Here is a 13,697-nt window from a genome sequence, read left to right on the forward strand (position 1 = left end):
TTCCTCGAACTGCAAATGTTCCTACATTACTACGCTTTTAATAAAGCATTTATTGCATAAATGGTTTAGGTCGTATTGCTCAGAAAAACTGAAATAACTTTTTGATTACTTGTACATATTGAAAAAAACCCAAAACATTAAAATATACAAGGTAAATATGTTCCTCTTTTCCCGACAGTGAGGCAGGTGATACAGTTTAGGCTGAAGTTGCTCCTGTTTCTGAAGTTTCATCAGTTACAGATGACAGCAAAAACTAAGTACATCTGGTTTATGTTCACCAGACATCAGGAGGAGTGAATCAAAACTCTGACGATGATTATTTAGAGCTGTTTACAAATATTTTACTTTAAAAAAAAATGATATTCAGAACAGGGAAGAGATTTTCCCTAACTTGTCTAAAAGCTTTTTTTTTCCCCTCACGTACTGTGCCAAGCAAGAGTTATTAAATTTTCCAAGTTCTCCAGGACATAATAGTTAAATGTTTTTATGTCAATTAATATTGACAGGAAGTCAGTTTGAACAGCATTGGAAAATGGAAGTAGTTGGCAGAACTAGCTAATTTCACTGAATTTCCTTTTGCTAAAAATATCACTAAAAGAAGCTCTCCTTTTGAGATACAATGAATGCTTGTTTGTCTGTAGTTTAGAATTGATGGTGACTCTTGTCCCTAAACCGAAAGGGCTTGAAAAAATATGCATAACCTTTAGAAACATATTTAACTTCCTCTGTAGTATATGTAATTATACTCACACCCACCCAAAGTTTACATGTGTTTGACTTCATGTGAGTAACCCCATCAGTTTGAATAATCTGCAGTAGTGTTCATGTAGAGCAACTTACGTGAAGTTGAACATTTAATTTCTTTCTAGGTACAATTAAAGTTATCGCTGCCAAGCACAGTGAAATGGGTGCAGATTATTTGGAGCACTTGCAGTGCCGAGCTGCTTTCAGTGGCACTAATCTCCAGCAGTCTTTCCTTTCTGAGTCTCTTTCTTAACCTCCTCCAGCTGCTGTGCACGTAAGGAATGAAACAAATCTCTTGGTGGATCCTAAATTTGATTAAACTGAAAGCTCAAGAGAGCATCAGCCCTTTGAGCATTTCACACTTGGGGGACGGGCTGAGGAGCAGCGGCTGTTCTGGCACTGCTACGTGTCTCTTTTCTGTATTATCGGATTCAGAAACTGTGTTAGTGCCTGATTCTTTGTGTTACTGTTTCGTAATGAAAACATGTTGTCAAGCCTTTCGGGCTCCCACCCTTTAGTCAGCTGTGTTTTTGCATTGGGAGTCATTACATTTCCTATTACTGGCGTTTTACAAGCCTGTAGATTATACATTGCTGAGAAGTAGTTTTAAATATAATCTGGTGAGGTTAGTAATCTTAAGGAGAGGTCAAATTAATGGATAGTGTAAAAGCTATGTGGAAATCTTAAGGATACAGTAAAGAGCTGGCTTGTGCTACTTTAGAAAACTCAACAGTGCAAAAAATTTCCAAGTTAAAAACTGTTTTTGCTTGCTGCTGCTAGCGTTCAGCCATGGTCCATTGCAACAGAATTGTCCAGAGCACAGGAACTGGAGGCAATCTTGGGTTTCTTTTGGGGGGTAGAGGTACATTCTTTCTTTCTTTCTTTCTTTTATTTTTTTTTCTTTCTCTTTCAAATGTTGTTACTAAACAGCTGGATTTGCAGCTGAAGTAAAGTGCATTGTCCTTCTGATCATCTTTAAATAGATTTTGTTTTTCCTTTAAAAATATATGAATGAATATATATATACAAAGTGTGCAGCTTTGTGTTCGCCATGTATATTTTTCTATTTGAAGGTAAGCATATGCAGCATGACCACAGTTAAAAATGGTTACTTGAGCTTTGCTAAAAAATGTTTATAGTACTTGCTGATGGCTTAAGTATGCAAAATATTATTTAATTAGTTTTGATTGCAAGCTTTATGAACTTGTGCAGGACAGTGACAGAGCTCCTGTGGAAGTTTTAAGAGCAAACAAAGGTGGCTGGAAAACAAGAGGCCTTTCTTCAGCAGTGGATATCAAAGCTAAAAGGTGGATTAATATGGAGGCATGAAATTATATTTACCATCGATTGTTTTGTTTTCTTCCACAAAGATACATTTCCACATTACTTAGAATCATGAAGTTCTTGGGCATGCACTTTGAATTGAAATATGAAGAAAAGCTATTTTCCATGATACATAATGATTTTGTAAAAATGTAAATAGGTCTTTATAGGTTTCAGACCTTTGTTCACTTACTAGGCTGCACTGTAATCATTGAGGGGGAAAATACAAGATGTGGTAAAGATATATTGTGTCCTACAGCCAAGAGAAATTCCTTCATAATTTTACTTATCTTGAAGCATAATATGTTATTTATTCTGGGCTTTCAGCTGATTTTTTATTAGGTGTATTTTAAAAATCCTTGTGCTTGGTTCTTCAAAGCTTGTGAAGCTGGTGAGAACGTTCTGCTCCACATGAAAAGAAGAGACCTGCAGTTCAGAGCTGGTCAGAAGAGAGATCTCAAGGCAAAGTGTTTGTGTTACTGGAGCATATTAGATGTTACTGTAGATTGAACTGAGATTCTTTTGTGTTGAAAGAATAAGCCTGTACAGGTTTGTTTGAAGAGGCAGGCACTTAAAATTATAGCAGATATTTATTGGCTGATTGGGCATTGAGGGAAGAGAGAATATTTGTATTGATGACCAGGGGGTTATTGTAAGAAGTAGAATACATTGTTGTATCTTCAAATATAAGATGTAAGATGTTAACTCAAATGTAGTAGTGAAGGCAATATTATGTTTAAGAATTGTGATTTTTCTTCCCTCTCATATACTAATTAGTACAATTCTTGTACCACAGTGGGTCTTGTGAGCAATATGTGTAGTATTTTCGGTTTAGCCTTGGGTTTTTCATTGACATTTGAACAGAAGGACAAATCATTAACCTGAGTTAGTGAGCACGGGTTTGATGTAGAAACACTCAATATTTAACTGGAAGTGTTATATTTACGCTAACTTTGGTTTCTCTTCTCTGTGTTCCAGAAATACTAATACGGAGCATTTAACCTGATCTCTGCAGCTGAATCTCCTGATAGTAGGATTAGGAAAGAGTGCCTTCAGAACCAATATGTAGCAAATGGGTGTCACACCTCTGAAGCTGCTGCCTGGGTTGAACACTTGCGTGTTTTAAGGATCCTCGTTGCCTCAGCATTGAATTGTTCTTGTGGACTTCAGAAACAGATTTCATGTGGTGCTTGCTGAACGTTGAATCACCATGAGTAGTAATCTAGGAAAAGAAAAGGACTGTAAAGAGAAGGATCCAAAAGTCCAATCGTCAAAAGAAAGGGAGAAGGAGGCTAAGGCCTCTGGAGGATTTGGGAAAGAGAGCAAAGAAAAGGAGCCGAAGACCAAAGGGAAAGATGCCAAAGATGGAAAGAAGGACTCCAGTAGCACGCAGCCTGGGGTAGCTTTTTCAGTGGACAATACGATAAAGAGACCTAATCCTGCCACAGGTACTCGCAAAAAATCCAGCAATGCTGAAGTGATCAAAGAGCTAAATAAATGCCGGGAAGAGAATTCTATGCGCTTGGACTTGTCCAAGAGGTCTATACACTTACTTCCATCAGCTATCAAAGAGCTAACGCAGTTAACAGAACTTTATTTATACAGTAACAAACTGCAGTGCCTACCAGCAGAGGTGGGCTGTCTTGTGAACCTGGTGACACTGGCTCTGAGTGAAAACTCACTCACCAGTTTGCCTGACTCTCTTGATAACTTGAAGAAACTGCGCATGCTTGACCTGCGGCATAACAAACTGCGAGAAATCCCCTCGGTGGTGTACAGGCTAAGCTCCCTGGCCACTCTGTACCTGCGCTTTAATCGTATAACTACTGTGGAAAAGGATATCAAAAACTTGTCAAAACTCACCATGCTTAGCATACGAGAGAACAAAATCAAGCAACTACCTGCTGAAATTGGTAAGTGATTATACTGACTGAAATGCGATGCTGTTTTTACATTCACTTTGCAGTTCAGTTAATTGTACATAAACTGTCACTTTTCCAACTGTGCTTCATTTAAAACTGCATGCAATTAGGCTCTTGATCATACTGTTCCACTGTTAGCTTAAGAATAGTCAATACCTTGTATATATATATATTTTTAATTTTTAAACAACAAAAGCCCTTTTTCTTCATCTGTCATCTTGAAATCAAATGTATCTTGTTTTCATCTTTGCTTTGTGCTTTCACATATTGTGTCTTGAAAGCCCAGATGGTTTAAAAAAAAAAAAAACAGATACAGGGGCACTTTTTAATTTAAGATTTTTTTTATAAATCCTTTATGAACTGTTCCAAGTTATAAAGACACTATGGGCATGTAACAGAGGGGTGTGGCCACAGTAATACAAGATAGAATAGGCAGCTACGTGCTATTATCATGAACAAGCTGTTGGGTGCTGTAACAGTTAATAATCTAGGTTAATGATTTGTGCAAGTGTCTGCCTTTTATAAGTCATGAATCTATTAATACATGGACTCTGAAGTGACTAAATGTGGTACCCATAGCTGAAGATTCTTATGACCTTGTAATGAGTAGTATTTGTTTTTCCAAACCTTGTTACAAAAGTTAAAAAGATGGTGAACTAGTATGAAAGTGCATTAATTTAAATAGTTTATTACACAAAAAGTGATGGACTAGCTGTATATCAAGAACTTCTATGTTGTTCCTAATACGTTTTGCTTCATGGAAAATATGTCTTTATAACACTGTTCTCAAGCAATGTTTGAATAATGTGTGTGCCCTATAAAAGTGTGATTCTGTTAATCAGTAGTTTTTTCTTCTATATATCACCAGTTTTTAAAATGCAAGTATAGTTTAGCCCTTTTAGGGGGTGGGTAAACAAACTTCACACAATTAAGGAACTGCTTTGAATTTCCTCAAGTGTGAAAAAAAAACCCTTGTGAAAGCCCTTGTAATTATAACTGTGAGCAATAATTCCCATGCCCTGTTTTCAAAGGCTACTGTGGGATTTTTCCTGTTGTCCAGGCCAGTGTGTTGCTACTGAAGTGGCCCCTATGGTCACTAATTTTGCAAAACTTGGGAAATGCTCGTTTGTCTACCTGATAGATCTTTTTCAAGCCAGCAGTGTTTACTCTTTATCTTGCATGTTGATATGAAGGATACATAAGATAACAGGTTGTTGATGGCAGGAACTCCTGGACATGCCTGAAACTGCTAATGCAGTTACCAGCAATGCCCAGGACAGGCTTTGTCTGTGGTACAGCAGTGAAGAAATGCAGTGGTGATGCCAGCTGTTGGTCTGAGCCTTTGGTTCCCTGTGGCAGCTGCTGGAGCAGCCTAGTCTAGTTGTTTTTACTAGGCAGAAATGAAATGGTTGATGTGCTATTTTCTGATCCATGTCATTTTTGAGTTGTCATGAACAATTCTTTAAATTTCCCCTGGGAGAATGAAGGAATTACAATTTTCACGTATTTTGTGGGAATGAAGGACTTTTGGACAGTAAATTAATATGATTATCTAGAAGTTGATTTATTGTTTACTTTTAACTTTATTTATACATTTTAAAACTACTGTTTATGCAATTACATGTTTTTTGATTGGTGATATTATTTTGTTTATGTGCTTTATACGAGCTTTGCAGGTAAGATGATTAGTTGCAGTCTAGAGCATCATTGCCCACCTTTATTTTGGGTTTTTTAGTCTTGGTATTCTGTTTTTTAGCTTTTTCTCTCCTAATTTAGCACAATTTATGTTTCAGTAGCCTTTGAAGAGTTTCAGAAAGTTTGATAGACTGCAGAAAAACACCTAAAAATGGCTTATCCACTGTACCTGTTATAAACAGTGATCTAAACTAAAAGATGTAGAAAACAGTTAAATACTGTTTGGCTGGTGCACTTGATACAGATTATGGCCTAGATTGTTCAGATACATTGCTACACTATTTTGACACTTCAGTTTAAGTTCAATAGCCTCAATGAATTTTTTACTGATCAACAAATCATACTGGAAACCATGGGGCTGATGTTTACAGAAAACTCAGCATACTGTGTGTTTCTACATTCATTGAAGAAATTGTGGCCAATTTAGCTGGTTGAGCTGTTAGACAATTGTCAGTGTTGTACCTGGCTCAGTTATTAGTTAATCTAGCAATGAACTGTCTTCTGAGGTTCAGCTGAGGATAGTGCTGCATAAACTTAAAGTAGTGCTAGTAGTGTGTGAAGAAAAGACCTTCTGTGAGGTGTTGGATCCTGGTGTTTGATCCTGGTGCTTTAGAAACTTCTCTTAGGTGTGTTTGATACTGCAGGCACTGCTGTTGCTGAAACCTTTTTATTTCTTTTGTTTGTTGAATATGGTTTGCATTGAAGTGTGTAATGTCTGTATGTGTTTGTTCACAGTAGTTTTGAAAGAGATAATGTGTCACTGCTTCATGGGAAAATTAGTAGTTACTTGTGTCATGAGCATGTGACTTGTTTCTTTCTTTTGTATTTTTTTTATTGTCTTGATATGTGTACAGGCAGTGTTCTCAGTTCTCAATAAAACCCTAGCTTGAGAACATTAACTACTTTACTTCTGTCTTTGTATCCAGCAGTTAGTCCTGCCTTTGTTTGAGTTGTGATAATGCTCGTGTTCCTTGATACGGGTCAGCACCTCATTGTGGAAAGCCTTCTAGAAACACAAATGCAGGACAACTGTCACCTTATGAAGAATATCAAAGGGAAATCATGATATTCAAAAGCATCCTTTTTAATACGAAGTAAATTTCTCAGGCTAGGTTGCCTGAAATTGAATCAGGTGAAAAATAAAATGAATTGGTGTTTAATACAAATAATTTAAATTGCCAAGACACATAGTACAAGCATTTGAATTTTTTTTTTCATCAGAGTAAGACCAGATGAGATAGTTTAACTTCTGTAATTGATTTCTACTCACTGACTTTCATGTCACTTTTTTTAATGAAATGCTTGAGTTGAAAGCACGGCTGAAAAATGAAACTGAGAACTGTATTTCTAGCTTTCCAATGGAATTTCTGTTTCTTTAAACACTTAGTATTTATCTACATTTCACATATCCACTTAAAAAAACCCTTCCCTTTTAAGTCTCAATGCTTTTAATCCTTTGTATGTTTTATAATGCAGTATCTAAATACTATAAACTAGCAAGCACTCATATTATCAGCTTGTAAATAACAGAAATTTTTGTTGCTGCAGAGCGGTGAGTAAAATGAAGCCATTATCTTTTATAAAGCAATATCATGCGGAGCATTTCAAATTCTTTTTAAAAATGCCCCATTGTTCTAGGGCCTAAGGCTCACAATGGCATGCTAGTGTGCTTGTTCATATTTTTAAAAATTCAAAGCTTATGTAACCCACTGACTCGTCCAGCAAGGAAGAGTTTTGTAGCAGTTAACTTCGATGTGCTCATGTTGCTGATCTGGTGCACACTGTGCAAAGAATCCTGGGTTTTCTTTACCTTGTCTTTTGAAAGTAGATGTGCTACAAAAGGTCAGTCTGGACAAAAAAAAAATAAAATTAAAGATCCAGACTTCAGTTTGAAAAATGTTGCTATTGTTCCCTCAAAGAGGGATGGCATGAAATCTTACCCTGGTGCTACAGACTTATGATGGCTTTCACTGTTACTAGACAGAAATTTTCAGTTTTGTGTAAGGATCAATGGCTTTCCAACTTTAGGACCTAGGAATCTTTAGTCTCCAGCTTTATAAAATAAAGTTTATTTTCCTTCTACTCTCATTTAAATAAGTTGAATGTAGGATTTAAATGCTCTGATACTTGAGACCTTTCTTCCAACACCCAATATGTCTTTGAGTATTTGATTTTTGTGTCAGTGATGTTCCATTGTTCTTAGATGCAGCCTTTTCTCTCTGTGGCCTACATTTGTTCTCAGGTGGTTCTGGAAACTGCATTGCAACTGGCCTGAGTAAGGTGTTTGTCGTTTTGAGGAAAATCTGGAAGAGGTGAACCTGCCAGCTCTGAGCTGCTGGGAAATAAGCTAAAGTTTGGTTCTATTTTGGTTCTGTTTTAACACAAACTTTAATTAGGTGACTACACATGACGAAAAGTTGCTTTGCATTTAAAACAAGCATTTTAGAGAAAAAGAGGAAGTGTTATTATCTGTAGATAATAAAACAGATGTGTGTGTTTCTAGTCTTTTTCCCCCCAGAATTAAGCACTCCTCATTCCATTGCATCTAGTTGTTTTACTATAGGTAAGCTTTATTATAGGTAGGCATATACTAAATAATTTCTGCTTTTATTTATCAGACTTCTCTTAGCACTTTTCTAGAAGATCTGTATTGCTTCTAGATTTTTAATGAAATCTGAAATTTATTTCACTCAACTGTATAGTAAGCAGTGGTTTTGGTATGCATTGTTGTATTTTCAAATACAAACATATTTGTTTGAAAAGGATGTAAAAATACTTAAATAATTTGGGGTTTGTTTTTTTTTTTTTTTTTTTCATGTTTAGCCAAAAGCTCTGCAGGTAAATTAGTGAGAGTTTTTGTGAGATGGATGCGCTGATGTATAACAACTTCTTGATACTGAAAATGGCAATATCCACTCCCTTCCTAGCAGCTTCCCAGCTACTACTTTTGTTGTCTATTACTTTAGGTAGTTGAAATCAGTGTAGTTTGAGATCAGCCTGGAACTGAAGTGTGGGAGGAGGAGTGGGACAAGTCAACTGGAGCAAGGAGAGCCCTGCCTTGGCTCTCACTGAGCTGTGGGCTCACTGCAAAGCCTCTCAGGTAGGATTGCTCTTGTTGAGTATGAGCATGTCAAGTGCACTGCAGGTGCATTGCTGTCTGCAGAGAGCTATTGAAAATACATCCAGTTTTGCTATCAGAGTCTTTTCCTCCCCTTCCCACTGCTTTTGATGTCTTGTACCACAGAAACTGGTGTGGCTTCTTGGAATCCTGGTAGCATTAGCTCAGCTGCACCTTCCTGAAACCATTTTTTGTAATGTTTTTATGCATAGTGGTGAGAATCCATTGATGGGAGTTTCTTCATGGTGAAGCTACTCTATGTTGTTCTGTTGTACAAATTGCATCCTACCTGACATTGGTGATGAATTGCTTCAGAGTGCCTCTTACCCTGTATCCTGGTTCTGACACTAGCCCGAAGCAAACATGTGCCTAGAAACAGAGGAAGTTCAGATGTGAGGCTTTACCTGACTCCTTGCCCACATCCAGCTGTTTTCCTGTCAGGGATTTCTGGAATCTGGTGCAGCTTGTTTTTTTAGTAATTCTCAGTACTCTTCTTCCAAGGGCTCGGCCATTTCTTTCCGTTTAAACTCCTATAAATGCAGTTCATCTTTAGCAAGGTCTGCAAGTTTATTTTGAATGTTGTTCCTGACTGTAAATGTTACTGTTACACAGTTGTTAAATATATATGTATATATATACATATACACACATATATATATATGTATGTATACACATACATGTATATACATGTATGTGTGTGTGTATGTATATATATATATATATATATATGGACATACACACCCACCCACCCACCCCAAGTGCAAGACAGAACTTAGCTGTTCTCCTGGCTCTTCAGTCTCTGGTGGCATCCATGAAATGAAACCTTGACAGAAAGGTTTCTATGTGAAAACTTTGCCAAAAGACAGTCTGGAGGGATAATTGTGGGGATGGGTTCACAAGGTGGACATCAGCTTCATCTCCTTATCTGGTAAATTGTCCATTCCACTGAGATCAAAAAGTGGAAGATTAGAATGGAAGAATGTGAGTGCTTTGGTGAGTCAGGCAGTCAGCATGAGAAGGATGAAAACCAGAGGAATTATCTTGGGATGAGGCCAAGCAAATGTTTCAGTTTGCAGGCTGTTACTGAAGCAAGCCTTTTGCATTTCTTATATTTGGAGTTTTATTGCATTCCTCCATGTTGTGTTGAAGCAATTGTTTTGCACAATCAATTTGATAATATTTTCTTTGCAAAGACAAGGTTACATCTTACACCAGTTTTGAGTATTTTTGTTGTGTTAGCACACACAACTCAAATAAAAATAGTATTGTCAGCGTGCTTGAAAATACATTTACATAGTTTCTGCAAGTTTCTTGAGACTCCAAATATTGTGTTTTCTGTCTGTGAATGCAACTCTTTTTCTGGGGGGAATCTGGTCAAGGCTGTTCTGCAAGGGAAATATTTTTAGAATGCAATTTGGGGAATCTGCCTACACCAGACTAGGAATGTCTTCAAGACTCTCTTCTGTTCTTCTCTTCCCCTATCTACCCAATATTTAGATCATTTGTGGTTTCTTCACTGCTTTGAAACTCTTTTTTCATAACACTTGCACCTGTTTTGTTTTCAGTAGTATAGACAGTGAACCAGATGTGTGCAGCCACATTAGTTCAGGTCTACTCACTCCATGCTGCATGTGGTGCCTCCTTATTAAATGACTTGTTAGTTGCAAAGATTTTCAGTGATGCTGTCAATTTAATTTCCCCTTTTTTTTTATTTTTTTTTTTTTAGCAAACCTGCAAATATAGAGAAATATATTTTTAAATATTATTTTATCTAAAATCACCCTCCTGTTTTTCATCAATTTGAAGGGGAAAAAAGTTGTGTTTCTGGGCTTAATTGGTGTGGTTGAGAATACTTTTATATATTTGTACTTTAATATGATAAAAGCATGAAGTTGTGAGTGGAATAAATATAGGCATTGATGTATGTGTGTTGCTCTCTAGGAGTCAGAGATAATGACTGCTTATTTGATAAAGTTCTGGTGGTTTTCTTGAGCTCCAGGAAGAGTGTAGAACTCCTTTTGACTAGCTTCAGCTTTAGTATCTGGGTTCTGATTCTTGTGAAAGCTCTTGTGGGGATGCAGTTCTGCCTTGCCAGCTAGTCAAATTCCTCCTGATTACATTTTCTTCAGACTAGCTTTAGGATAATGATAAAGTGGTTCTGCCTTTTTGATCTACTGGCAGAGCTTACTGGGACGATGCCCCAAGTGTAATTCCAGTAAATACTGACAGCTTGTTAGAAGTCCAGGGTTTTTTTTTTTGGTTATTTTTTTTTTTGGTTATTTTTTTTTTCTTTTTTTTGGTTTTTTTATTCAATGCTGCAATTATTTTAACTGTTTGAATACTTTCATAAGAACAGAGGGAAAAAGAAATCACTTTCCTTAGGCTGCATTTGCTAGTGTAGCCTGGAAGGTGGTTAGCCTTTATTATTTGAGGGCTTGTTTGACACTGAGAATGGATGGGATCCAGATGTTAGCCCAGGTTCAGCATCACCAGGACCCCCTGGTCCTTCCTGCAGAGCAGTTTCTCACCTCCTGGTGCAAGGTTGTACCTCTTTACAGGGTTATTCCCTGCTAGGTGCCAGGCTTTGCCTTTGCCTTGGCACTCAGATGAGGTTCTGCTGTCTGCCTCAAATCCTCTCTTGAGCCCTTGCTAAGGCTTTTTTCTACATTTCGCATGTTTGGGATTTTGTTTGAACATGTTTTCAATTTTATTTGTGTTTGTTGCTTTCAGTTATAAGTAATAAATAAAAGGTCTGCTGTTGTGTCTTGTTGAAGCTTGTTTTAGAGCAGATTTGAAGTCGTTTCAGCTGAGCTTTAGTTCTGTGTTTTTGAGTGGTTCCCACAACTAGATGCTGGTGTACATTTTGCAAATTGTGAATAATATTAATGTGCTTATTTCTTATGTGAGTATTTTAACTTTGGTAGTCAGTAAGTCACTCATGACCATGTTAAAGTTGCATTTCTTGTCCTTGGTAACTCTTCTAAGTTTCAGTTGTGCAGTAATAATTCAGACTAGCTCTTACCTCTGCTTACCTGTTCTTTTGGCAGTTGGTAATGCAGAACAGAGAGCTCAGGCTGTCTGTCACAGTGATGTACTTGGATCTCATAGAGAGGCAGAAGATTCCAAAACTGTAAAATTGTTTAATTTTTTTTTTTTCTAAAAGCAGGAAACTTGCTTTTAGTTTTTTTCTACAAAAACTCTTGCTAAAGACATTTTGTGGACTGCAAACTGTTTTTCCTTTTTTTTTATTCCTTTGCCAGCAGAGAATCAAGTGAAAGATGAAAAACTATGAAAGTTATGGGAACTGTTCCCAGCATTGCTGATTTTGGATAATTAATACTTACAAATTAGCTTACAACCAGCTTCTGACACACCAGCCTAAGTCCCACTAATATTTGCATTCTCCTCTTTCTTCTATTTTCCATAAGAGTCTTGATCCCCTTGCTCTGTCATCTGGCCTAGGATTTATCATGTTGTGAAGGATTTCATAATGTTCAATCTACTTAAGCATGGGCAGGCATGTTGTTAATCCAGTGGAAAACAGGCTACATTACAAATTGTGTTTGCCATCCAAGAGTGGTGCCCATTGACTGAATTAGTGATTGAAGACTGAAGCCTCTTTGCTACTGACCTATATACTTTCTCCAGCTGTTAATTTATGTGTACTTTAGTGTTTTTTTGATGAAGCAGTATTTCGTGTTTTAAATAGCCAAAAAGAACTTTGAGTTTTGTATGTCAGGGCATGTAACTTGGCCCTCTTGTCATAACAGGCTTTCAGAGTTGGTCATGAAATGGGACTGTAATTCTGCCTCATTATGATGAAAATATTAGTCATTTCATTGTGCTGTTTTTTTTAATGCAAGTGTATTTAGCATTGTCATACTATAACATTTATTCTTTGTGTGTATGAGAAAAACAGTGAGGTGATTGCTCACTCCACCTTCTTTAAGGCTTGTTGAAGTGAATATTTAGGTGTTTTTTTAAATGGAAGGTGGTTGAAGTCTTCACTATAGTCTCTGAAAAATGCATTTGAATTGTATGATTTTCTTTTTTATAGAGCCTTTTAAAATACAAATTTTTAAAAACTACATGCTAGGGTGTAACTGACTGTTTTGTGAAGGTTATTTATAGAGAAACTGTTTTATGTTTTTCAAATGGGCATTGCTCCTACTTTAAAATCTTTTATTGTCAAGCCAGCAAGTACATGCAATTCCTGTCTGCTTTCTTGGCAGACTTTGAGCTTTAATTGCTTTTTTTTCCTTTGCAATCACAGTGCAATATAGTACAAAACAAAAGGCAAAAAATCTCTCCTGCAAAAAACAACTTTCTCCAAACCCTAGCACCTTCCTAGTTTATTTTTTAATTATTGTGAGGGTTGCTTATCCTTTCAATGCAGTTGCAAGTAGTCTATAGAGAATCCTTTATTCACTACTGTGAGCTTAGAACTTGTCTGTTTGGGATATTACTTGTGGCAGAAAGAGTTAGTTCATTTAACCTGTGGTTAGTACTTTCCTAAAGCAGTCCTTGCCTCATTGTACTGATTTTGGGTGCTTGAACAGTATTTTAGTGAAGTGATGCAGGAGTTGTCCACATGATGAAAAGGAATGGGTTTTTCTTCAGGAAACTGCTTTTTGGTTAAGGCTGATTTTGATCTGCTGCACATTTCTAGCTGACTTATTTCTGTTAAATCAAGATAAAAATGTGTTTCAGCAAACTTTATATAGTGCACAAAAAATTTGCAAATGTTGATTCTTCTACTGTCAATAAGATCATGAACTACTTACTACTCACTACTCATTAGGCATTTTTCTTTTTGTATCTGAACAGATCTTTGTTTCAGGAAAACTTTCTTTTGGAGTTTGACATATGCCTCTTACCTTGGCAAAGCAAAAACG

The 13,697-nt window shown here is 36.7% G+C and overlaps 1 protein-coding gene across 2 annotated transcripts in view; it reads left to right on the forward strand.

Annotated features, from left to right (window-relative positions):
- SHOC2 (SHOC2 leucine rich repeat scaffold protein) overlaps positions 1 to 13,697 on the forward strand; it is a 61,668-nt gene that overhangs the window by 20,795 nt on the left and 27,176 nt on the right. For both annotated transcript variants that reach the window (XM_079313233.1, XM_079313234.1), the window contains one exon: positions 3,046 to 3,980. In XM_079313233.1, coding sequence (XP_079169359.1) covers positions 3,278 to 3,980 — 703 coding nt within the window. In that variant the 5' untranslated portion in view covers positions 3,046 to 3,277. The remainder of the gene's footprint in view (positions 1 to 3,045; positions 3,981 to 13,697) is intronic.

Source organism: Erithacus rubecula (assembly GCF_903797595.1).
Source record: "Erithacus rubecula genome assembly, chromosome: 9".
In the NCBI taxonomy this organism is placed as follows: Eukaryota; Metazoa; Chordata; class Aves; order Passeriformes; family Muscicapidae; genus Erithacus; species Erithacus rubecula.